This window comes from Cydia splendana, chromosome 1 (genome assembly GCF_910591565.1).
Source record: "Cydia splendana chromosome 1, ilCydSple1.2, whole genome shotgun sequence".
Classification (NCBI taxonomy): domain Eukaryota; kingdom Metazoa; phylum Arthropoda; class Insecta; order Lepidoptera; family Tortricidae; genus Cydia; species Cydia splendana.
This window is the reverse complement of record NC_085960.1, coordinates 29,263,686-29,290,725: the sequence shown is the minus strand read 5'-3', so window position 1 is coordinate 29,290,725 and position 27,040 is coordinate 29,263,686. Positions and strand designations below refer to the sequence as shown.

At 36.9% G+C, this 27,040-nt stretch overlaps 1 protein-coding gene across 1 annotated transcript in view; it reads left to right on the top strand.

Annotated features, from left to right (window-relative positions):
• Nucleotides 1-27,040, top strand: part of LOC134797084 (ATP-binding cassette sub-family G member 4) — a 51,991-nt gene that overhangs the window by 11,815 nt on the left and 13,136 nt on the right. Inside the window, exon 2 of the mRNA XM_063769312.1 lies at nt 8,631-8,815. Coding sequence (XP_063625382.1) covers nt 8,661-8,815 — 155 coding nt within the window. The 5' untranslated portion in view covers nt 8,631-8,660. The remainder of the gene's footprint in view (nt 1-8,630; nt 8,816-27,040) is intronic.

Genomic DNA, 27,040 nt, shown 5'->3' with positions numbered 1-27,040 from the left:
TAAAATAATTAAAATAAGTAAATTAAATAAATTAAATAAATTAAATAAATTAAATAAATTAATTAAATTAAATAAATTAAATAAATTAAATAAATTAAATAAATTAAATAAATTAAATAAATTAAATAAATTAAATAAATTAAATAAATTAAATAAATTAAATAAATTAAATAAATTAAATAAATTAAATAAATTAAATAAATTAAATAAATTAAATAAATTAAATAAATTAAATAAATTAAATAAATTAAATAAATTAAATAAATTAAATAAATTAAATAAATTAAATAAATTAAATAAATTAAATAAATTAAATAAATTAAATAAATTAAAAAAATTAAATAAATTAAAAAAATTAAATAAATTAAATAAATTAAATAAATTTAATAAATTTAATAAATTTAATAAATTTAATAAATTTAATAAATTTAATAAATTTAATAAATTTAATAAATTAAATAAATTTAATAAATAAAGTCAATAAAATCAACAAAATATAAATAAAGTAAACAAAATAAACAATTTTTTTTGTATTTTTTTTTTGTTCTGACGGCACATCACTAAAACTACTTTAATGTAGCAAACCAGTAAGCAACCGATAATAAAGGTTACCATAACTGAATGAAAACCTGTTAAAAACCCTTAACAAAAACCCTATCGCGATGGGGTTTTGAGATTAACTCGGTTAAAGGTTAGGGTTACCGTTTCAATAAGGTTACCATTACAATCAGGTAACAGTATGATAGGGTTACCGAATGATAAGGTAACCGAATCGATTGGGTTACCGAATTGATAGGATTAAGCGTAAAGAGGGGTTTTCCGGTCCTTGGTTATAAGCAAGGCTCGGAACCGGTTTTTTCTTCATACAAAAAATACCGGTATTATTACGTTCTTTTTCGTTCTTTGGTTTATTATTAAATTTTTAATGGGACAATCTAATAATACGAAGTTGGTAACTAAATACAAGATTCAGTCCTGTTTAAAGAGCATAAAATAATTTTCTCAAAAATGGATGGCAAAGTCGACTTTGCCGTTTAAAAAATAGGTCGCGAAGCGCGTAGTTTATGGTCAGTCAAAAATTAAAAAGTTAAAAACATTGCAGTCTCGATTTTGGGACTGCAATGTTGCATACAAATTCCATTATTTGTCGAGTTCCAAACTTTTTAAAACTTGAAATGGCCATATCAAATGAAGGCACAGGCCCATTAAACAGCCAAACAGATGATTAGTACCGCGACTATTTAGCTGTCTCAAATAGGTTGACGTATTTTCGGCAGAAAAATACACTTCTATTTTTTTATTAAAAAAATAAAAAGGCGGCAAAGCTAATTTTTTCAATTGTTTCTACTTTTTTCTGTGAAAATATATACGTAAGAACGTTGCTTTTGTAAAATATTTCTATGATATTTATATTTCTTGCACCATTTTTGAGAAAAGCACTATATATGACTCGGCTGGAAGGCTACTTGCTGGCTTCGGATTCAATTAAACGGACTCCCAAGGTCGTCCGTTTAAAACGAATCCTCAGCCTGCAAGTAGCTACTTCCGAGCCTCGACAATAATGTACTATTAAAATACTGGGCTATTCCGGGTTTTACAAAAAAACCGGTTCCGAGCTTTGGTTATAAGGTACATTTCACTGTAACATACTATCGCAAGATGCACTACCTCCCTTTTCGATAAAAGCGACACTATTTCGAGTCCAGTATTTCGGTTACATGAGTTGTCTGGTAGAGTTAACCCGATTCGACAGCTCTGTATTTGGATTCGGGATTTAGGTGGATTTTCCAAACAATATCTTAGCTGTAAAACCACCCAACTATAGTCCAATAATGCGACTATGGTACGAAATAGTACATTACGATACAAGTGAGAAAAATATGGAATTTGCAACAGAGGAGTGGCGATTAATTAATACACGACCGAAGGGTGTGTTTTAAATCTCACGAGTATGATGTATCGTACAACGTTTTACAGTACAATTTAACTTAAAATTTTCGACATAGTCACGTAATGTGCTGATTATCGCACTAGTGCGGTAAAGTAGCACCATATGTACCTACTGTAAATAAGTATTAATAGCTACCAACGTTCTTTTTGGTTTTATCTGGCCGTTTTCTCTCATTTATGAAAATATTTTGCCTCAGAACTGCACCATTCAAGTAATACCTAACCATACCTAAGCATAGATATTCGAGTGTTGGGAGATTTAGTACCTACTATAGTGGGGTGGTTTTACGGTACACTATAAACACTTCTACAACAGGCTTTTCGTCAATTAGTGAAAACTTGGAACATGCAAAAAATTACGTCGCTAAACCATTTTGTGACGTCGCTGTCGAAGATTCGAACTAGAGATTGCATACAGTTTGTTTGATAAAAACCGGTCAAGTGCGAGTCAGCCTCGCGTTCCAAGGGTTCCGTACATTACCCAATTTTTAACAATTGGGTAATGTATGTTTTATTGTAATTTTAGAATGTCATTGTACCTACTGAAATACGTAATTTTATTTATCTGCATAGTCTACCAAATATTGTCAATTTCATGTATTATTTTAAAAACGACATGACATGCACAATCCCATTCTCATCATCATTATTCGCGGTATAATACCACAAACGCGCAAAGGGACTGGCCAGAAACAGTTTTAGCCCTAACGGAACTATAGTTTGTCACAAGCATAATGAGGAAGGTTTAAGTTGTGCCTGCAAAATAGACTTAACTGCCTACATTTGGAACTCATCCAAGCGCTCAGAATATGAGGGTTATGTACAAGTTACTGGCAGATGTAGCCAAGGAAGCCTCCAACGACATATTAACATGATGCAGTATACTCGTATCGACATAATATTCCAGCGCCTAAAGGTTATGTCCGAATAAGTGATGAATTATTAAAAAAAAATTAAACACAATTTGATTGAAATCAGTTATACTGCCCTGCTAAGCCAATTAGCGGTATCTCAAATAAAAAACCGGACAAGTGCGAGTCGGACTCGCCCACCGAGGGTTCCGTACTTTTTAGTATTTGTTGTTATAGCGGCAACAGAAATACATCATCTGTAAAAATTTCAATTGCCTAAGCTATCACAGTTCATGAGATACAGCCTGGTGACAGACGGACGGACGGACGGACAGTGGAGTCTTAGTAATAGGGTCCCGTTTTTACCCTTTGGGTACGGAACCCTAAAAATTAATGCAAACATACGAGTATACTTTACATTCTTTATCTGAAAATTTCATTTTCAACGTCATTTGTTTTTGATGAGATACTGCTATTCGCCTTAGGAGGGCAGAATAAGTAGGTACCTACTGTTTTAAAAGTAACAATTTAAAATAAACATAGGTTGGTACGGTTAAAAACGGTTAACGAATTAGTTCAAGAATTTAAGAAGTGTTTACGGTTCATGTGAAAGTCTGGATCTTGACAAGACTTCTAATATTTATTTTGAATATTGAAGCTTTTCATAATAGCTCTGGCACTTCAAATACATGAGCGGTAGAGATGGAAGCGATCATGAGGCGATGTTCGAATTGCGATTAATACACAACTTCATCTCCATCTCCACAGACATCTAACGTTTTTTTATAGTTATTCATATTCCTAAACACACAGATTCTACGCAAAGATCGACATAATGTATGATGCTATGAATGCTAGAATATCGATTAGGAAGTTGGTTGCGGTGTGCACATACGTACTGCTTTACTTGTTATTATGTACTACAGGTTGGCTGGAAGCCCAACGGGCGTACAAGCGTGGTAAGTACAGCCTACACAAACCACCGTTCGAACGCGAACCTCTGTGTGTGTGCATATTATTTAAATGGACCAAACACAATGGCCAAATAAAAAGTGATTACGATAATGGTGGAATTCGAATCGATTAAAGGATTATTATTTATGGGTTAGGTTCGGATTAGGAAATTTATTTAGTAAATTCTACTTTTAGTTGTCACATCAAATTTGACACTTTGTGCCGTTTTGAGCTCTACTCTATCTATTTAAGTACCTTCAAGAGCAAGTAGATAGGTAAGAACCAGTCAGATCGTCAGTGAAAAGGAGATGAGTGGCTTCTTATCGCCAGATACAGTAAATTCTAGACAATACTAGCTGAAAATATCTCGAAAATTGTCCTATAATGTTTATTTGTTTACTACGCCGCGCCGCTCCGAATTTTTCTTATTGTATCACTTCGGGTTCTTCTTGGTTTAGTTGGTAGTTATAGGGCAAAAAACACCCTGACACCGTCTAATGATCTAATCGACATCTTTAGATTAGAACGAAACCATCAACGCGTAAAGACGTAATGTAATACGTCAATCTATGGCCCTCACCAAACGTGCTTTGCCAGTCGCAAAAAACATAGATAACTTTAGATGGGTGACCTTAAACTTGAACTCAAGTTCAAGTGGATTGCATGCAAGTCGTGGGTTTTAGATTCTGGTTTAAATATTTATTTGTCCATCATGTTGGACATAATTAACTTATTACTTATTAATTGTTTCAAACGATATAGTCTTACCAAACCAGCTGATCAATTGAGATTTGCAATACCGTGAATGTGACTACTTAGTACTTAGGTACTCGAAACGATGGTTCAAATCCTTAAGTTTCTAGCTCAAGTTCAAGCTTGTAAATTTTTATTATTAGAGAGCCCTAAAACAAAATCTAGCCACGAGAAAAGTTATAATTGTGAAATAATTTATTTTGTGGAATTTGAAGATAAGCGATATTAATTGTTACCAAGTAGGTAGGTAATTTAGTGCGATAATGCGATTTATTTTGATTAAATAATGGCATGTGATTTGAGCCAGTAAGTGCGGGGTAGCGCATACGCTCGTGTCTAGTGCCTGTTCAAGTGTTGGGTGATGGTGCTGCTAGCTAGTGCCGCTGGAAGCCGCGGGCAGGTACTGTGCTCGTTCAGTTAGTTGGACTCGCATAAATTCTTCTTCTTCTTAGTCGGTACACTCTTGCCAGAGTGGTCGTGGTCATCATTGTGAATCTCGATGAGTGATGATTTTGCTAATACGGCGCCATTCGTCGCGGACTGCAACTTTCCGGATACATTCGTAAACCGAGCACTTAGTTCCGGCCTTGATCTGGTCTGGCATGTCATTGGTGATCTCGCATAAATAGGGCTCCATAATTTGTGTGACGTAAGCATTATCTTCACCTGTTATCGACCACTGCTAAGCACTATTCCCAGTCTTGAGCCAATCTTATACAAAAGTGACCTGTCCGATTGTTGTCAATCCATCGAGTGAAGGTACATACTGATTATTCTCTTATAAGGGACCACTAAGGGACCTATGTTCGGACTGCAGTTAAATATTTTCTGTGCTTATGTTAAGCCAATAAATACATTTGCATTTTTTTATTTACAGCTCCTGAAAGTTAACTTTAAGTAGGTAAAAGCAATAAGTACCGAAGTCTAGTAGGACTTCCAACTTAGATCAAGCATTTATTGCTCACATTTTCCATTTGTTTACTGTCTTATGGCATGTGTATGCATAACAGAGTAGGCACTAGGCAATTCACATATAAGTATTAAAAAAATACTTACACCTAGTACCTATTAAAAAAATACAATCACTTCTTGTACAAGCGTCGGAAATGGAAAAGCTTCTTATCGCTACAGCGTGTCACATGTCACATTATTAATCTGTCTGTCAGTCAATGTGGCGGATTCCACTTAGATTGGACGTTTTTGCGAGCCGTTCTTTTCCCGTTGGTATTTACGAAATAATGTTTCACTGTTCTGTGTCTGGTGTAAGTATTTGATATATTCTGCCTGCTATCTATGAAAAAAAAAAATTTCCAATCTGTCCAGCCGTCTTCGAAAACCTGAGAAACATAAAATAAAACAATATTAAAACGAACAAATATCATGCATGTGATGCATGACAAATTGAGAACCTACCTCCGTCGATATTTTAAATTCGTTAAAATTGTGCAGTTCGAATGTCGCCTCTTGTATAGCGTGCTCGTCACAAAATGAATCTGTCTGTCAGTCAACATGGCGGATTCCACTTTGATTGGACAGCTTGACGTTTTTACGAGTCAAAAAACAAAGTTAGGTTTTTATTAGGCAGTGTTTTGTTCCATGTAGTTGTCAATGTTGGATTTTATAAATAGCACCTTTTTTACACTTTTCAAATCTTGTAATTACAAATGCAAAATTTTAGAAACAATGTATCCTTATACGTTGATAACAATGATAACACAATAATCCTGTTATCAGTTACATGTAGTATCAGCAGCTGTTCCATTCATTCGTTATCATAAATCACATATCAGACGTTTACATTCATTAATGTCAATGCAACTTGTATCCCTTATTGGTTTCTTATCTTTAGTGCTTGTAATTAATTATCAACTAATATCAGAGGCTAGATATTTATTACTCTCTGGAATAGGTAACTGATTGTCAAATGTATAGGTAAATATTATTTATGACTTTACTATTACATTAATAAGGTTACAGGGTTATCTTTAGGATATAATGATATAATATTTAAATATCTTAAATTAACATTATAGAGAGGTCTTTTATATAAATTAAAACTATTAGTTTCAACTGGAAATCAATAAGTCTTGGCATACTAATTAGTTGTAATAATCATTCTGCCCAGACTAGGTCAAAACAACTCAAGGCTAATGACAACCTCATAATGCTCGTCATTTGTAAAGTTCCTTAGGGAATCCCGCTTTAAACTGAAACTGGTTATAATTTGTTTTAATTATTTTCATTTTTAAGACATAAGACAGCTACTATAAAATCTAGTCGTAATGACTAAGGGATATTTGAAATTCATTGCACACTCGCAGGGCACCAATTCTACATGGCTTTCTATGTACGGTAATAAGATAGAGAAATTTTTAGTAACATAGCATCTAGGTACTGATTTTAACCGTCACGATTTTTACACATTGTAACAGGACTCAATAGAGAAGGTATATGTACCTATAAGATAATCCTAAAAATATCTCCAAGGTGTCGTGACCCACCCACAGACGTTCGCGAGTCCTTCTCAGGGGCCGAAATATTATCAGTTCTTCCTTTCTTAGTTGCTCAGTTATTTCAAATTTATTTTACACGCAAGTGAGTCCCGGGATTTTTCCCGCAAGACAGTTAATAGAGTCTGTGCGGAAAGAGAAGAGTCGTGGAATTTATGGGGCCCAATACATTCCACGACTCTTCTCTTTCTGCACAGACTATAATAAACAATCACACAACAGAATACATAAGTTGTAACCAATAGACCCAATCAAATAGATCACATCCAATCAAAACATCGCCGGGACTTCTGTTCATTCGTGGCGAATTGGCGATGTGAACTTGATTGACGTCACCGCTCGATAAACAATTCCAACCACGATCGTGGGCGGTCACCGGTCAACCATTCCGCAAAAGAAGCATCGGAACTTCGAATATCTAAGTTATTCTACGGAAATAAAATTGGAATTTTAATTAAGTTAGTTTAGCGATAACATAGGACACTAATTAACCCTTCCTGATCTGAAGAACTCATTATTACTTGAATAAAATATTCTCCTTTAGCTTTGATACACAAACGCAATCTTTTATTAAAAATATCAACAATATCCCGCAGTAAAGAAAATTGACGAAGTATTTTTGGGCAGCCCGTAGATCAGAGGAAATATACTGAATCTCATATCTCATCAAACCAAAACTGTTAAGGGGCCCAGTGATTACCAGTCCGCCGGACGATATCGGCCTGTCAGTTAAACGCAAAATTTGACAGCTCCGAACAACTGACAGATTGATATCGTCCGACGAACTGGTAATCTGTGGGCCCCTTTACACTCATTTTCAATATTCCGTTCGTCTTCTGCTTTCGGATTGTTGACGTCATTACCAGCATGACTTATTAATAAGTACTTTTGTATTCACCAACTGGATGTTACCTAGAGCTCTACCTATAAATTGATCAGTTTCTAAACGGGTGTCGTAGGCAGCAGGTGCCTAAATTTTCCATTCTGTTTCTCAAAGTGCGCGATTTTGGGTATTTTATGATAGTTTTCTAAGTACGTGAAAAATTTGTCAATTTTTTTCACCAACTGTTAGAGACAAACAAGCTCGGTTGCTTGCTTTACCTACTCACCGAAAAGTTTGTCAACATACCAGTCACCACATCAGTCACTGCTTGGTTTGTTTGTGGTTTTCGTGACATTCAATATTTGATGTTATTGTAGGCGTTAGCCAAGGCATTTGTTTCCCAAAACAATGCGTGCAGTCAGTGCAAAAACTGCACTGACTGCACGCTACTGCATAATAAGGATTATATTTGTGGCGCTAAACTTCAAACTCGAGTAAATCCATTCGACCCTGTCAGCAAATATCAACCCTATTACCTTTTCTTAATACCAAAGTCGCATAATCTGACGATGGTTTTACCCGAGTTTGAAATGAAGTGACTCATTTTAGGTACATTAATCTTTTCTGCGAATAATTAATCTTAGCGTTTTTTGGAATATCCATTAACACCATTTCATATATTTTTACTTGTAACCCACCGTTGAGCAGAAGCCTGTGTGTGTTATATGCGCATCGGTTTTTGCATATGTACACCATACCGCCATACTAACCGTATTTATCTTGCTCCAGGTTATAATACCTCACAATGGTAATGCTGCGATGACGTCCGAGGTGACAATGGAGTCGAAGGGCACCCAGATCCACCTGCCACTGGTCGGGCGTGGCAGCCGTGGCGAGCTGGGCGACAAGGTGACCTTCAGCCAGGTCAAGAGTCCGCCGTTCGCGGAGCAGCTCAACAACGGACAAGTGCTGGGGTGAGTGTTACTGAAGGGGCCACAATCCACATCTCGCTGGTCCGGTGTTACAAGTTACAAAACACTAAGGCCCACTTACACCCTCCCACTAACCCGGGGTTAAGCGGTAGCCGTTGCAGTGCCAAATTGCACTGGTAACCAAACCATGGTAACTCCACAGGCTTAACCCGTTAACCCCAGGTTAGTGAATGGTGCAAACGCTAACAAGTTATTAGATTTACGATCAATTCACGTTTCGGTTCACGCTCGATGCGTTTGCTATTTAATTTGCCACCCAATGGCCGCATCGCTCCAATTGTAATTAATTTGATATTTTTCAACACGAGCCGCTCTCGTGGTTTGATAACGTGGAGCGATGACTTTTGTTTCGCCGAATAAATTAAATGCGAAACAATTTAAACAGGTTTACGCCGTTTACATGTACATATATTTGTATAATAAGGTCCTTTAAGTATGATGTTAATTAAACCTAAGCCTATACATATATGACAATTATGACAAAGCTTGACCTAAAACTGGTCTCGAAATTCCGATGAAAGTGCCTGAATAATTAATCCCAATGAAATGTCTGAATGAATAACATATCTTCTTCTTCTTCGTTGCACTCTTTACAAAGTGATCCTAGCCATTATGTAAACTTTTGAGCGACTCCCTTAACGTCACGTCGCCATCCTCCCGTAGAGCTGCTTTCCGTGAGCATTCGCTTATTACTGTGGCCGACATACTGGCTTTGATTTGGTCGGTCCATGAATGGGAATCGGAATGAGATATAGATCACAATGAAATATAAGTTTATAATATCACGAAACTTTGTAGGTTCAAACATATCTTTTGGAATTGTGGGGTAAATTAGTACCTATTGTCAATAAAATTCCGCAGTTCCGGTAGTTTTCCAATATCCCGGAAACCTAAGTAAATAGCTATAGCTAGTTTATATACTAAGTAGGATTACGTATTCGCCCTTGGTCCACAGGGCACAGCTGTGCGTACGAACCTTATTTTCTGGGCCAGATGGAACGCGTAACGTAATCACGACATTGTTTCATTGAACAACGGCTGCCGGTAATTATACCGTGAAATGGGCATTTAAAGTAGAAACAGCATTGTATGATCGAAAAAAGTTAATAGTAGATTATTTTGGCTAATTTGACGTACCTATAGCTTATCTACTTGGCGGTTATTGCTCCGAATCTGCTTATGCTCGGATTAGCAATGTATTTACTACTGAGTAAAAATAAGTAATTTAAAGACAAAATAATGTTTTTCCCTTTATTTGGTTTTGGTTTAACAACTTTTTCTTGTAATTTCCGCTCATCTAATTACAATTCTGGCGACTGTACAGTCAGTTGCAGGGATAATAGTTTGCATAAAAAACTACTTACAGAAGGGGTCAACTTACCTCTGCAGCTGACTGTACCCACATACTGGTACATTGCAACGACATGATTCACATAAGTACGCATATGTTATTGTTAGTACTTACCTTTTTTTTAACGTTGGGGAAATGCGTTTACGCATGCCACCTGGCCCGGGGGAACCAGGAGCGATGACGGACTAACCACCGTCCGTACACCACCGTGATAGGACTACCGTCTAAAACCACCATCAAATGCCGACTCCGCCTTATAGAGGAGCGCCGCAGGATCACTATCAGCATTCGACTGCGTACGTTATTGTTAGTACCTAGGTAATTGCCGACACAGACTGTTTTCGTCATTGTGTTGACATTTGTATGTATATTTGCTTGGATTTAATTAACAACGTAATTTTTCTTGTTTTTCAGGCAAGAGATCAACTAAGTTAAATATGCATAGTTTTGTATTAAAACGCAGTTATCGTGTAATTGTTTAGCACTGGCACAAACATTGAAACTTAACTACATAAACTCACTGTGGAGTGTAGACTGTAGCTTTTCGTGATGGGGGTTCGTTGGGAGAAGCGTAGAAATCTCAGCAAACTGGAACGCCGCTGGCCGCTGTTGTCTCGAAGTCCGCTATACCTCCATTTACCGGTATATGTGTTGTGTGAAATGAAAACACATATATTTGATTTATTCACTTGGAGAGTGTTCAGGCTGGTATGAGTGAAGCTCTCTTGATGTCTCTGATATCTCTGAATAAGCCACGAAACGGCTCTGCCTTATATAGTAAAACACAAGGCCGTTTGGTACCTTCTTCAACTAGTGGGTGTATCATGCAGAGTCAGTAATGTATATTTTTGCCAATCTCGTTAATTATAAGCACGTATGAAAGGAGCACGAATCCTAGACTTATAAATAGGTACAATATTAAGCACGTATGAAAGGAGCATGAATCCTAGACTTATAACTAGATATAAAACATTCCACGCAATTCATTTGACATAATATACGAGCACAAAGTAAAACATGATATACAAAAGTAAAAATAGTAACCTAAACGTAGAGACTAATTAAACACATACATGAACCCTAATAGCTATTTACGACACTCACATTGCTACATAAAATATTAATTGTTACCTACATGGTTTCTTAAAGTTCGTTAGTTGGTACTTATTGTCAAATTAAAGTTTGTCACCTGCCGAAAATAACTTGCAAAACATACAGATTCCAGGTACGGTTTTTAAAAAGGTCACTGTGTAGGTCTCTTTACGTTGCCCAGGGCAACGCGCGTAGTTATACATGCCTTATTTGGTAACTTTAACAAATTGACTTTATAGATAGCTCGGAGTAAATATCTATGGAGTAGAGACGCGCACTAATTTCTATCTGAAAAATTCTGTCGTTTTTGGCGCGGGGGACGAGGTAACGCACACAAATAATGTTAACACTAATGCATTTTTAGCATGCGTCGCTACACACGCACACGACAAAATTATCAAACACTAGCAAAAACTATATTCACACAAGTACAAGAACAAACACAGACAACCCTGTCCGTGAACGAGATGACGTCAGTTTTAAGTAAACCTAGATAGTGCGAGGGACGCGCCGATAATATTGTCGATATTTTATTGACAATGAATTTTAATTTCTGCTTTTATCAATTATAATAATATTACAATATCAAGTCTTTCTACCAGCATTTTACTAACTTTCAATTTTTGTATTGTTTTTAGATGTTGTTCTAATAGTTTGTCAATTTGTTTAGGGCGAATCTTGCAAGCTGATATAGAATGATTTTTTATTAGGGCGAGCGAAGCGAGCCCTATCACTAATCGACGAACTATGCATTCTTGTGGTACACTTTACGGAAAAACTACTGCACTGTTAGGTTTGAAATTTAACATAGTAATTTAAATTCATGTCTAGATGTGTTATCAAACATAAAAATATCATTTTATAAACCTAAAAAAATAAAATAAAGTAATAACACTTTGTATTACTACTAGCGCCATCTGTTGGCAAAATGATGAATTAACATTCGTGCTAATGTTAATTATTTCTTCTCTAACAGATGGCGTTAGTAATAAATAAATAAATAAATATTGGACATTCTTATACAAATTGACTAAGTAAGAAGGCTTGTGTTGTGGGTATTCAGACAATACGATACCTATGTGGAGTTTTCAAGTTCAATAATGTCGATGGCGCTTACACCATTAACAACGATGAATACCAAAGTGGGTACAATTCTGGATTCAACCCACCTCGCTTCACTTGGTTTGATTCCCATTTTAGCAATTAAGTTTTTGTGAATACCTACTAGAACAATCAATATCTTGCTGTATATTTACTGCGGAGGTCAATTTACTCGTATGTTTTGTGACGCTGACGATGTGATGATCAGTCATGTTGTGTTAACAAACTTAAATCGGGTATTTTCAGTTCGAGATACAGTTTTGGCGCCATTAATTTATTACGTAAGACGATTTTGGGGTGGAGGGGGGTCGAACATATCTTATTTTTTCTTACAAGGGGGTGGGAGGGGGTTTTCATAGTTCTTAAGTAAGATCACAAAGATGCGATATTTTTTTTAATTTCTATGTAATGATGACGTTTAAAATAATACTTCCACACTCTATGCTATCAAACACGGTGCAGAGTTAGCTTAAACGAGCTCAAGTACCTTTGTACAGGTACAAATAAACATTCATAAAAATATTTTTTTGAAATTAAATTATATTGGTGGGAGGGGGACGGGGTCAGCCTATTCTTATTATTTCTTACATAGGGGAGGGAGGGGGTCAAAAGCTGGCAAAAATTGTCTTACGTAATTAATGAATGGCGCCTTTAGTGTTATTATTGCTTGGAACTGCTAAAATTATAAATAAAGATAAGGGGCTGTCCATAAATTACGTCATCGATTTTTGACGATTTTGGACCCCCCCCCCCCCTATAATCATCCAAAAATCATGCTTCAAATGACCCCATTTCCTCCTACTTCATGCTACCGTCATCCGATGTCCAGACCCCCCCCCCCCTAATTTGAAATGACGTAATTTATGAATAGCCCCTAAGCATAATTAATACAAACTTCAGTGACTTAGGGCCGTTACAGACGGACTACAACCCGACTGCAACTTGTACGAGTATGGGAACTGCACGCCAATCGAAACGTCGGCGTGCAGTTCACCAAAATGACCCAGTACCCTGGCAGTACCTTGTGGAACTCAGGTTTGGTGTAAAAAGGCACATTATGGTTTGGTCATCCGACTCATCTTGATGAGCACTTAGGAGAGTAGTACCCAAGATAGAGCCAATGCCGAACCCTGGCAGTACCTAGTGGAGCTCGGGTTTCATGCAACATACATAGACACACGCTGTTTTGGATATCCGACTCGTCATGATGATCACTGGGTAGATCAGTACTTTCAGTACCCAAGATAGCTGATGCTGAACCCTGACAGTGCCTAATGGAGCTCGGGTTTTATACAACATAGGCACACGCTGTTTTGGTCATGCAACTCGTCTTGACGAGAACTTAGGAAAGTAGTACCCAAGATAGAGCTGATGCTGAACCCTGGCTGTACCTAGTGGAACTCGATCAGGTTTGATGCAACATAGACACACGCTATTTTTGACATCTGACTCGTCATGATGAGCACTTGGGAGAACAGTACCCAAGATAGAACTCATGCTGAACCCTGGCAGTACCTAGTGGAACTCAGGTTTGTTGCAACATAGGCACACGCTGTTTTGGCCATCCGACTCGTCTTGATGAGCACTTAGGAGATTAGTACCCAAGATAGAGCTGATGCTAAACCCTGGCTGTACCTAGTAGAACTCAGGTTTGGTGCAACATAGGCACACGCTGTTTTGGTCATCTGATACGTCTTAATGAGAACTTGGAAGAGCAGTACCCAAGATAGAGCTGATGCTGGACCCTGGCTGTACCTAGTAGAACTGTGTGTGTTAGTTTATGTGCGGAGCAGCGTGATTACCGCCAGTAGGTGTCCAGACAGGATAGTTTTTCGATCAATTGTGTGGAGTGGACGCAAAAATAAATTCAAGGACATTGGCTCGCTGACCCGACATTATGTAGGAAAGTCAGTTGGGTTCCTTACAAAAAGTACTGGGCGGCCGTGTAGGATGTAATAAGCACTTATGAAATTGTATATTACGTGTGGATGATATTGGCAATTTGATTTTGTCGTCTGGACACGTTTTTAAAGGACAAAGTAAAAGCTGTAACAGACAGGCGTACCGGACAGCAACCGGTTCGGTAGGTACGTTAAGGTAGAAAACCTCCGCGAGCCCTTACAAAGCTCTGCTTTTTGCTAGTTATCAATTCATTAGTTAATATTTTACATGTTGGTTTACTTCTGAAAGCAATGCAATATACTATTGAGCATGCAGATCTGATGACAGAGATGGAACGCGGCCATAGGATGTCATTTAGGGGATATTGAGTAGGGGATAATTAGTATATATATCGGCGGTAGATCGTAAAATCGGGCATATCGAGATATTCCTAGGCATATCATGAAACTCCGCCATTTAATAATCTGCCTTTTGTATTTTATGCCACTGCTAGTGCTGCATTCTATGTGGCATTTGGAGCAGAATGCGTAGGTGCTAGGTAGGTACTAAAATCATACGCTACCCAAACACGTACTATAAGTAGGCTGTCAAGCCATTTCAATGGTTATCATTTGCTAAAATGTAGGACATCCTACTTATTCGATATGCCTAAATGTTGAGGTTTGCACGGTATGGCTGGTGATCACTAGTCAGAACATGACATGCCGGCGTTTCACGATCTGCTTAGGAATATCACACCTTGAAGTTAGCAGTGTTAGCACGATATGGCTGGTGGTCACTAGGCAGATCATAATCTGCCTAGGAATATCACTCCTTGAGGTTTGTACGATATGGCTGGTGTTCGCTAGGCATCATGACCATCTGTATATTATTCATTATGTTTATATCGATTTTACCGATATTGGTTTTTATAGTGTCCCATCACTAATATCGGTACGGTGATACCAGAGTAATAAATTAAAAGTGCCTATTTCAGCCGTAAATACCTTAAATAAATAAAATATTTGACATGTTAAATAAAAATATATAGCTGGTCAAGCAAATCTTGTCAGTAAAAAAGGCGCGAAATTCAAATTTTCTATGGGACGATATCCCTTCCCGCCTACATTTTTCAAATTTGCCGCCTTTTTCTACTGGCAAGATCTGCTTGACCAGCTATATGTAGAAACTAAAGGAAAAATTAATTTTCAAAAAATAGTCTATCGGTAATTTTACGTTATTTAGGGGTTGTGCACAAATCACGCGAGATGTTTTCGACTACTTTTTGATCCCCCGTCCCCCTTTTCTTTATTCTTATAGATCTATTTATTTGATTAAATAGATTAGGTTGATATGAAACTAAGGTGTTATATAAAAATAATGTGTTACATAAATTATATAACAAAAAGCAACGCAAATAGGGCGTATTACTGCAATGTTCTGCCGCCAGAGTGTAGCACTAAGCTAGCTATAAAATTTTCTCTTTTCTCTTTATCGCTCAAATATGCAATAGTGATAGAGAGGTTAGATAACGAAATTTAATATTTCTTGTTCCGCGGCGGACCCCCAGATTGTGATGGATTGTGGTAGTCGCGCCCCCTACGCAGAGTTTCGCATAATATTTCCTATTAGAAATTCTACTCGTACCTAAATAATATTTAGAAAGTCTTCTTTAGAATTACCCTAAATTAGATCTAATACCATATCACTGGTATCACTGTCAGATTGACAATGTTTTTTAGTTATTTGCAAAGTTAATGCACTATTTGATAATATTTAGATGTAATAGTACCTACATATGATAAGAAACGTGTTATTTTTGTAGACTAGACGTTTTCGATCTCATTTTGAACGAGAAAACGCTGCAATTCGGCATTTTCGGCTCCTATCATTCCGCTTAGACTGACGTTTGCTGAATGGCGTATGACGTGTGGCAACTAGTTTTATATAACCTCCTTGACCGGCGGCCGCGGACTTTTTGCAGAGGGGAACGCCTGTTAATGGCCGCTCCATAGATATTTACTCCGAGATAGATAGCATTTTCATATTATCTCTTCGAAGCAAACCAGTAATGTTTTGATCTAACTTACCCCTTAAGAGACAGGTAATAATTGCATTCCGATATCAATTTAAATTGATATCAATGAGCTGATTTCACATCAAATTTTCTGTTAACTGGATAAAATATGCAGCGATCTTATGATTGCGTTTCGTATTGAATTAATTCGTAGACAAGGTGATTGAACTAGGCGAATACGAGCGTTGCTAGGTATATATATACTATATGTATTATTTATGAATTTAAATTAAGTAACATCAAGCATTGTGATTCTACTAAAGGTTTATTACCATGTCAAGCCAAATAATATAAAACGCGTGAATTACCATGACAGTTGCCACCAGATGTATCGGAGCGGCCACGGTGCCCAAAAATATCTGTACATGCATTCTAACGCCTTGACAATAGAGGCGTGTTCAGATATCTGATGGCGACCGTACCATACAATATGATAACCAGAACCAGACATAGGAATCCGCGGGGCAAATTGTGAATTAAGACTTTATTTTTGTGGTACTTATGGTACTAATTACAACAAAATTTAGGCTGTTTTAATACGATTAGGCAATTAAAAACTAATTTTTAACTATTTTGTTTCAATTAGGACCATAAGTGCGCAAACATAAAGTCTTAATTCACAATTTGCCCCGCGGATTCCTATGTCTGATGATAACCAAGGTGGTTACGATACATTACACGCCAATAAATAAAAAAAAAGTACTTGAAATAGTCCAGCAAGTACATCGTATTTACGCGAGTTTCAAGTAGGTATCGTGGATGAGTAGTAATTAAGATGTATCCACTAATCACCCATCATTAAACCGTGGAAGTAATTCCGGCACGTAATGGCTTTGATCATGATCATCAGTGTAAATGTTGTTCAGAGTGTTCAAACTATGTTGACCCTTACAATGCCCAGCATAGAAAGACCCCAAGATAGTATTAACAGCTCGTAGCAAGAGATCAAAGTTATACTGGTCTACAGAACGTCTCTATATTTAGTACATTGTGCAAACTGGATACATAATGATTTGTTTTGAAATTATTTTTATTCCTGTTTTATACCATAATGGTGTTTTTATCGCAGTTGCTATTAATAACTGCAATGTGGTTATGCAATAAAAATATGATAAGTAATACAGTCAACAACAATAGAGTAGCGGATGAACCAATGCGCCAAAAATATCTGCTATCCTGGAAGACTTTTCCAAATAGAGATAAAATACCTCATACCTATAGTCTATGTGTCTTACATAATAGAGATATATCTCTTTTTGTTGAGCTGTTAGAAAGTGGTAGATATCTATGATCCATTAATATTTTGATGCTGACTACCTATCAGGAGCTAATATGAACATTAACCACAAAATACTAAATTACTATGTAAACTTTATTACGTTGTACTTAAATATTAAAATCAATCCCTGTTAACCACCTGATTAAAATACTGCTACGCTGAGATTTTTTTTCAGGCATTTTATGACAATAATTTGACAACTAGAACAGTCCGCAACTAATCTCATTTCATCGCCCATAACTAGGATCTTCGGGGTGTAATCTTATTATGAAAACATTGTATGGCTGCCGGATTCAGGCGACGGTTCATCCGCCACTAAATATACACTTCATTTATTCAATTTAGATAGTACCTGTTTATTGTAGATTCTAGTGGAAGATTACTCAGGTTACCTCCAATACCAACTGCAAACTTTTAGTTTTTAACTTTTTTAGATTTTTTTGATTGGTTTTAATGCCAACTGTACTTTTCTTTAGTAAGATATTACTACACTATGGTCCATCATTAACAGTCCGCCGGACGGTATCGGCCTGTCAGTTGTTCGGAACTGTCAAAGTTTTGTTCTGTACTGTTAATCAGTGGGCCCCTTAAGATTTTTTTTTATCTTATCTAATTTTAGACTTAGTCAAAAATTAATACATCCCCTGTCAAAGGCTACATGTGTAGGATTAGTCATAAAAAATTTTGAAAATTAAATAAAAGCTTCTATGAAAAAGTAAGTCGTGTCTAATCAATTCATTAATTTGAGCGCTATTATCCCTTTAATTAATACATCCCCTGTCAAAGGCTACATGTGTAGGATTAGTCATAAAAAATTTTGAAAATTAAATAAAAGCTTCTATGAAAAAGTAAGTCGTGTCTAATCAATTCATTAATTTGAGCGCTATTATCCCTTTAATTAATACATCCCCTGTCAAAGGCTACATGTGTAGGATTAGTCATAAAACATTTTGAAAATTAAATAAAAGCTTCTATGAAAAAGTAAGTCGTGTCTAATCAATTCATTAATTTGAGCGCTATTATCCCTTTGGCATAGTAGAGCGTTTCTTTTATTTTTTGCCATTTTTATATATTGTCACCTTTTTTTGCCATTTTTGTGTTATTTCTACTCAGAATCACGAGCTCTTTCGATCCTAATCGATAAAAAAATGTCCCAGAGTTTTTTTTCTATTATGTTACCATTTCCCCATACACTTTGTATGGCGCCTATGGCGGTAACAAAAAGAAAATTTTGAAAAATTTATGGAAATTTTAGGACACTTTTTTTCTCCTATAAGTATAAAAAGGGCTCGCGATTCTGACTAGAAATAACACAAAAGTGGCAAATAGGGCACAATATATAAAATGGCAAAAAATAAAAGAAACGCTCAGTATTTTGTTGATAAACACAAATATGTACCTTACTGCTTGATGATGTAGAAGCCTTTTAATTTCTACGCAGGAACGTAGCTTATATTATAAAAGTGTAAAGTCAACATTTTCATATTTCTATTTTCCCGATAACAGGTGTTAAGATTGTTTGTACTAAGATGCGAGGAAACCGAGTGCACCTGCACTCCACGAGTGAGGTCAATCCAATCTGCGACACGCACATTTTATTATTCAAAATTACTCGCCATAGGAAACATCCGATATTTGTTACATCCTGAGTGTTGAGCAATACTATCATTGTTTTCTTTTAAATCATTAGCTTAATACACCACTGGCTATACTAGTACACAGTACCTAACCGTATGATTAATGAGGTCGTTTCTCAAAAGAAAATTACTGTGATTGTGCGCTGTGTGACGCTGGTACTTGCCTGGAACAAACTGACGCTGACGCCAACTATTAATTTTTCTATAAAATATGTAGCTTTCCATCAGAGAAGGGTCCTTATGCTTCATGTGCAATGCAAATGCAAAAATTTTGTAAATATGGTCCTTATTGCACTTGAAGCGTTCTGTGATGGAAAGCCACATACCTATACATAATGCAATGAGACGTTTCACGACTCGGGTTGTCAATTTTACCAATACATATTTGGTTTGCAAAAATGTGCGCGAGCCACGAACTGGTAGTAGGTACCTACTGGTAATATTTAGGTGTTAGATATTATTAACTAAGATAAATAAAGTTTAAGACTCTTGTCGACTTCATCTTTTGGTTTGGTAGCGCTGGATGTGTTTTTATTTTATGTAAATTTAGGTACATTCACGTATGTATGATATTAGAAACGTCGAAACATATCGTTTTATAGCCCTTTTATGGGTTTTGTTTTTATTGCGAAATGGTAAACCATGAGTCGTGACTAACCGAATAAAAACGTATTTAGTTCTTCTGAACACGCGGTAAAAGAAAATAAGTTTTTTATGAACGATTGAGTCCTTGCCGCGCTAACTTAATTAAATACATCAGCTAACGTTAAATCTAAAGAAAATTCTAAAACTATAATTAGGGTTCCTACTCTGCCCTGCTAAGCCGAGTGGCGCTATCTCAAAAGAAAATGCATTGCTAATGTATACTTTAGTTTCTATAACTGAGAATTCCATTTTCAAAATCATTTGTTTTTGAGATAGCGCTGTTCGGCTTAAGAGGGTAGTACTGGACACTACTACTACTACTATAGGTACCTACTAAAAGCAGTATGAGCGAATTTCACCTTAACTGTATCAACAGTATGATTAAGTTATGCACCTCGCACGTCAGTAAGTAAATTACTAGGTGCGAGTTGGCAAGTACTTGCGAACTAACTGGTTCAATTACCACTACCGTTTTGTTAGCCCCCGAGTTCGTACCCAACTGGTAAACAAAGTTTGTCTTTGTTAACTGGGTTATGAATGTTATGATTCATATTCGAAACTGAAAATTTGTACCTACATGTTTTCATTTGTGCAAATTGAGTCCTACTTTGACTCGAGAAAGCGACGATGTGTATAAGTATGGTTGACTAGATTTAAATCTTAAAAATGTAATTAAAATATGTACCTACCTAAGTACAAGTGTCTAAATGCAAAGGCCGAAGGCCGAGCTCCGCGTAGGGTCGAAGGCCCGAAGCGTTACTAAGATACCTTATTGTACTCGATTGCGAAATATATTAAAATCTGATTTCTTCTCTCTTTCTTCCTCGATATATAACGTACGTCGGATTCTTGGAAGCAATACCTGGCGGCCATTTACTGTTTGTCAACCACGTCAGTCCTTTTTGTTTGACATGAGAAAGTTTCATTACTAAAATACAGTACATATTTTTCCTTGAATGTTCCCGCCATTTACTAAAGTGCTTGTACCAGAGACTACCTACTAGATTCCGCATTATGAAGCTTTTAAGTCGGCCCCTTTTTGCACGTAAAACTCACGGGCCACTGTAACGTAGTACATTTTTCTAAATTTATATTAAGTATTATTGAGATGAATTCATAATCAAAAGAAAAATACTTTTTCTTATTTCAACGTTTTTAACAGTGTCCGAAACGAACTATATTAATTGCACTTCTTTGCATAATCTGTTGCATTCAGATGCACCTCTAGATGCTTATCTGTTGTCGGGGTTGTCATACGAGTAAATAAAACTTGAGATATTTATATTGTCACTCCAGGAAAACTTTGTATGATTTAGGTATGTTTTTTCAGGTAAAAAATAATTTTGATATAAAACAAAACATAGAAATTACAGACTTACAAAGTGGCTCTGGAATGAAACAATATTAGATTTAATGATAAAAATATATTTCTTAGGCGCAGGAGTGAAATTGTCTAAACAATTCAGATAGAATTTTCGAAGGATTTGTGTCTTCAAGGGACTGCCACCCTACTTTTGTTAGGCCCTCAGGGACCTCCATATTGGAGGAGTTCATTCGAGAATGATTTGCACATTTGCTTTGGGAACCCCTCTGGGGACACTCGCTCGCAAGAGCACAATTTATGGGAAGACCACACTTTCGACATGGTGGTCTGAAAGATGGAAACGGCTTGAGTCCTTCGGAAGCTCCACTGAGTGAGTACTAATTAAATTTCGTGGTGATCAACTCCACAATGGCGCGAAACGTTGTGGGTTTGTTCTTAACCAGGTTTTGGTTCTTTGCAGAGTGACTCCTGCTCGAGGGAAGGGAGCGCTCCGCCAGAAGTCTTAGCAGCTTTCAGTGCGGTGAGCTAAATTTACAATTGTTTCGTTTCTTCTCTAGCGGCCATAAAGGGCATCGGCTAATATAACCTTTTCTCGGTTTACAGGAGCCGGGAATTTAAATTAAATTTAAATTAAATTTATTTCATCATTTCAAAAGCTTGGAAGTCAATTTATGAATATTGTTTGGGAGACCTCCTGGATCGAGGAATTTAAGCATCCCATCTGCCTCTGCCACGTCGTCTTGGTACCACGTGCGCGGCCCCTGAGCTCTACATCTCCGCTCAGCTTCTAGCCTTCTCGGGGAAACCAGCCTGACACCCCGCAGCGTCTGAGGAAGGTTTTCATCCTGAGGTCGGTCCTTTCCATGTTTTAATTTTGTAGGGCATCAGCACCAGCTGTAAAGTGTAGAGTGAATTTAAAACTATGAGCAACCATTAAAGTAGCATAAAGACTTTTGAAAATCCTGGTACATCGAATTTAGTGTTACAATAATTTAGTTCTTAAATAAGTAGAATTCTGTGTGAAGCTTTATTCTGGACCTATTAAGCGGCCCCGCCGTCCACTGAGCTAAGTTCTACCATTAGGTGTCGTCAAATCAAGTTAGAGGTTCACACAGAGGTCATAAGTTTAGATTAAGCCACTAACATTGCATAGGCAAGATTTTAGTAATAAATAAAGTTCCTTAAGAGCGCTATTACATTTCGGCGTTGAGCGAGTTTAGGTATTTTACGCGCTGCGGCAGGCCGTGCGAGCTTAGTATGCCGATCCCTTCTACCACACTCGCACTACAATGATGGATTAAACATTCTTGATCCTTCGCGAAGCATATTGAAATCAACCATAACAACACTAACTGTGCTTAACTTTTAAAGTCCTAAAACTGTTATTTGGTAAGTACGAAAATACTAAATGCAGTGCAAATGTAAGTGTGTGCAGTGTTCATAAATTATTTTTTCATCTATTTTTGACGATTTTTGACCCCCCCCCCCACCCCTCAAATCATCCAAAAATCATGCTTCGGATGACTCTGTTTCCTCCTACGTCATACTACCATCATCCGATGTCCAGACCCCCCCCCCCCCCCCCCCCCCCGCCTTCCATTTGAAACGACGTAATTTATGAATAGCCCCATATAGTAGTATACCCTATAATGGACACGGAACCAGTAATGGGACAAAAAAACACAATTCCTCTAAAATAAGTATATAAAAGTAGTTTATAAACACTGGATATATTTTTATCATAAATAAGAGTCCTAGAGCTGATTATGTTTGAATTTTTATTAAATTCGGTTATTTTTTAAGAAATGTGCGTCAACCCAAATGTTGTCGTGCCACTGAAAAAAAATATCACTAAAAATTCTTAACAACTTCGCTAAGAGAGGTGAGTTAATTTATTAAATTTTAATTAATTAATACTTGATGAAAACTAGAATGTGTTTCGTTAATAGCATTTACCATGAGATAAGGTATATAACACACTATGTTGTGACTCCACAGATGTAAAAAAATAGTGGTATTTGGTCCAATCCCATTATAGGAGCTGTAAAACTGCATACCTCCTATGATGGGACAATTGACATAATGATGCTTGCCATGCCATAATTTCATGTTTTAAACAATACAGAAGTAAAATGTAGTTACGAAATATGTCAACCAGGAGGTATTCTCGGACTTAGGATAAATTAATATCGTTTTTCCAAACTTTTATTTAACTTGCCTTGTTAGTTAGTGTGGGTCAAATCTTGGTAGCTGAATTTGACCCACTTTTCGATTTCCGATTCAGTTGAAATTTTGTGTAAGTACGTAATTAAGTATGCAAATCGGATGATAATGCAATATTATGATAACATGGACTTGATCTGATGATGGAGACAGGAGGTGGCCATGGGAACTTTATCGCAATAAACCCTAACTAATTGTGTTTGGGTATATTAGAATTGTCTCGATGAATCTAATACAATAATAATTAGCTGTGGAAAGAAAAATACATTCAGCGATAAAAGCTTATACCAAAAATTGATTTTTTTGCCATAACTTATTCCCCATTTCAAAATTTTATACTTATAGAGCAATGTCCATTATAGGGGGCCCATTACTGGATCCACGTCCATTACCGGGGGCCCATTACTGGAGCTTTGGTGTCCATGACTGGAGAAAAAAAGCATAGTTTTAATTTGTTAATTATGTGGAAACTCATTGCAGTATCTTTGATACAACACGCCTAAAACATGAAAGGCGGATAGGACTTTCATCTTTTAACACGCTAAGCGGAAGACCATTTACATGTACAAGGGAAATATCATAAATACTCCAAATTTCCTCTTAAATGTCCCATGACTGGTGCTGTTACTATACTCGTACTTATGAAGGTATAAGTATTACTCGAAATAAATTATAGGTACTCGCTTATTTACATGTTTCGTCATAGCATTTGGTACCTATAGGTTGTAAAGTTTGTATCAACGAGGGTTTAAAAACGAACTAGTATTGAGGATCTGATCTGATGATAATGATGATGATTAAGGTGGTCACGGATACCAATCAACCATGTAGTAACATGATTAGGCTCGTTTGATTCGTCTCAACAAGATCTTTGACACTGAAGATACACAGGGTCTGATGATGGAGCTGGAAGGTGGCCACGGGTACCAGTCTATCATGTAACTAAACCACTTCGTGTTTGGGCTCGTTTGATTCGTCTCAACAAGATCTTTGACACTGAAGATACACAGGGTCTGATGATGGAGCTGGAAGGTGGCCACGGGTACCAGTCTATCGTGTAACTAAACAACTTCGTGTTTGGGCTCGTTTGATTCGTCTCAACAAGATCTTTGACACAAGACAGTACTCAGGGTCTGATGATGGAGCTGGAAGGTGGTCACCATTACCAATCAACCATGCAACTAAACCACATCGTGTTTAGGCTCGTTTGATTCGTCTCAACAAGATCTTTGACACTAGGTGATACACTAAACACGAAGCTCAAACACGATGCCCAAACACGAAGCCCAAACACGGAGCCCAAACACGAAGTGGTTCAGTTACGTGATAGACTGGTACTCGTCGCCACCTTCGAGCTCCATCATCAGACCCTGAGTAGTATCTTGTGTCAAAGATCTTGTTGCGACGAATCAAACGAGCCCAAACACGAAGTGGTTCAGTTACATGGTAGACTGGTACCCGTGGCCACAGTCCAGCTCCATCATCAGACTCTGAGTACTAACTTTTGTCAAAGATCTTGTTGCGACGAATCGAACAAGCCCAAGCACGAAGTGGTTTAGTTGCATGGTTGATTGGTACCGGTGACCACTTTCCGGCTCCATCATCAAACCCTGAGTACTATCTTGTGTCAAAGATCTTGTTGAGACGAATCAAACGAGCCCAAACACGAAGTGGTTTAGTTGCATGGTTGATTGGTACCGGTGACCACATTCCGGCTCCATCATTAGACCTTGAGTACTATCTTGTGTCAAAGATCTTGTTGAGACGAATCAAACGAGCGTAAACACGAAGTGGTTTAGTTGCATGGTTGATTGGTACCGGTGACCACCTTCCGGCTCCATCATCAGACCCTGAGTACTATCTTGTGTCAAAGATCTTGTTGAGATGAATAAAACGAGCCTAAACACGAAGTGGTTTAGTTGCATGGTTGATTGGTACCGGTGACCACCTTCCGGCTCCATCATCAGACCCTGAGTACTATCTTGAGTCAAAATTAATACATATAGAATGTCAGGTCGTTTCAAATATTTTTAATCCTGTCCGGTAGTTTATTAAACTGTACCATTATAAATTATAATACTATAAAAACAGTGCTAGGATCAAAGTCTCTCGTTGGGGTTTACACGCACACAGTATAGCGTTTTACACGGCGCCCGCCGCACACAATGATAAAAAATCTCGTTGTCGCCGTTGAAAATGTGCGGAGCCGACCGACACACGTCCTGCCTCTACAAGCTCTGCCGCGGCACTGAGCTGGCGCAGCGCGCGTCATCGGTAATATAGAGTAGTTTTCAAAAAATTGCCAAAAAATTATAGTAGAATTTCATAAACACTAATGTATACCAACAGTATAAGCAAACGTTGCAGATTGCTTGAGTATGAAAATGACTTCGATATTAAGTAGATTTTCGTAGGAATTGACACTTGTTTCGGAGAGAAAATTGAGTTCGTTTTACTTTGATTTTCTCTTTCTCAAAGGTGTGTATGAAAAATATCGTTTGATATGCCTAAAGTACAGGGTATTAGTAATACAAAATAGCCAGGTTTAGCAGAGTAAACTTCTCAACATTTCCAAATAAGAGCTTGCCATTCAGTGCTTCACGGGGTTTTTCGGAAACGACCATCAGAAAAAAAATCATTACTAATTTAATAAGTCCTTTTTCTAATATTTACAACGATATTTAAAAAGATAAGAAGACGCTTTTACTGAAACAAGTACTCATTGTTTCTAATAATGAGCACAAAGTCCTGAATTTCGTCGACTAGTATCATCAATTTTGCGTTATTTCGACTTTTCTTGTAAGAGCGCTCTTAAATATAAATTTGTTCGCTTTTTATCTCCCAAAATAGGTTCCTCCAGCAAGCAATTTTTGACACCACATTTTTACTAATTAAGTTAATTTTATTTTCTGTGCTAACGTGCTATGCATTATTGAACAAGCCGGAGCTTTGCAATCTTATTTACCTTTTAAAATAGTACGTTTCACCACATTAACTCGCTTGTCACCTAAACAATTTTATAATACAACGAGCCGTGCTTACCATAACACCCATAGAATTCAGTTTAGTTAGTACAGCTTCTAAACGTGGATGCAAACTGTGTTATACATAGATTGTAATGCAACAAATTTAAAGCCTGATGTGGAGAATAATTAACAGCCCTGTGTGCTTATAATGTTGTTAAGGGTTCAATGAAAAAATGAGGCTCTATAGCCTTTATTAACATTGATTATGTCCACACGTAATACGTGAAAGTAATTGTTGTGTAGGACCCCAGGAGCTGAAATGAGCTTTTTCATTTTTCATGCTCAAAAAGTGCACCTTTATGTCGTGCGTAGACGACATAAAATCGCATTTTATGCTCTAGAGCATAAAATTAAAATTTTCTTCTAAGACTAAGGTAATCGGTCTCAACAGCCAAACAGTTAAAACATATTGCACAATTTTACTGAACAATAAAATTGTGTAGATGACAAAACTGTTATATTATTTTATTTTTGTTACAATTTATTAGAAATCCGTATTTTCTGTCATTAAATTTAGTAAATCACATAAAATAGGAGTCGGTTATCGTTCAAAAATGCTCCGAAATGTTTG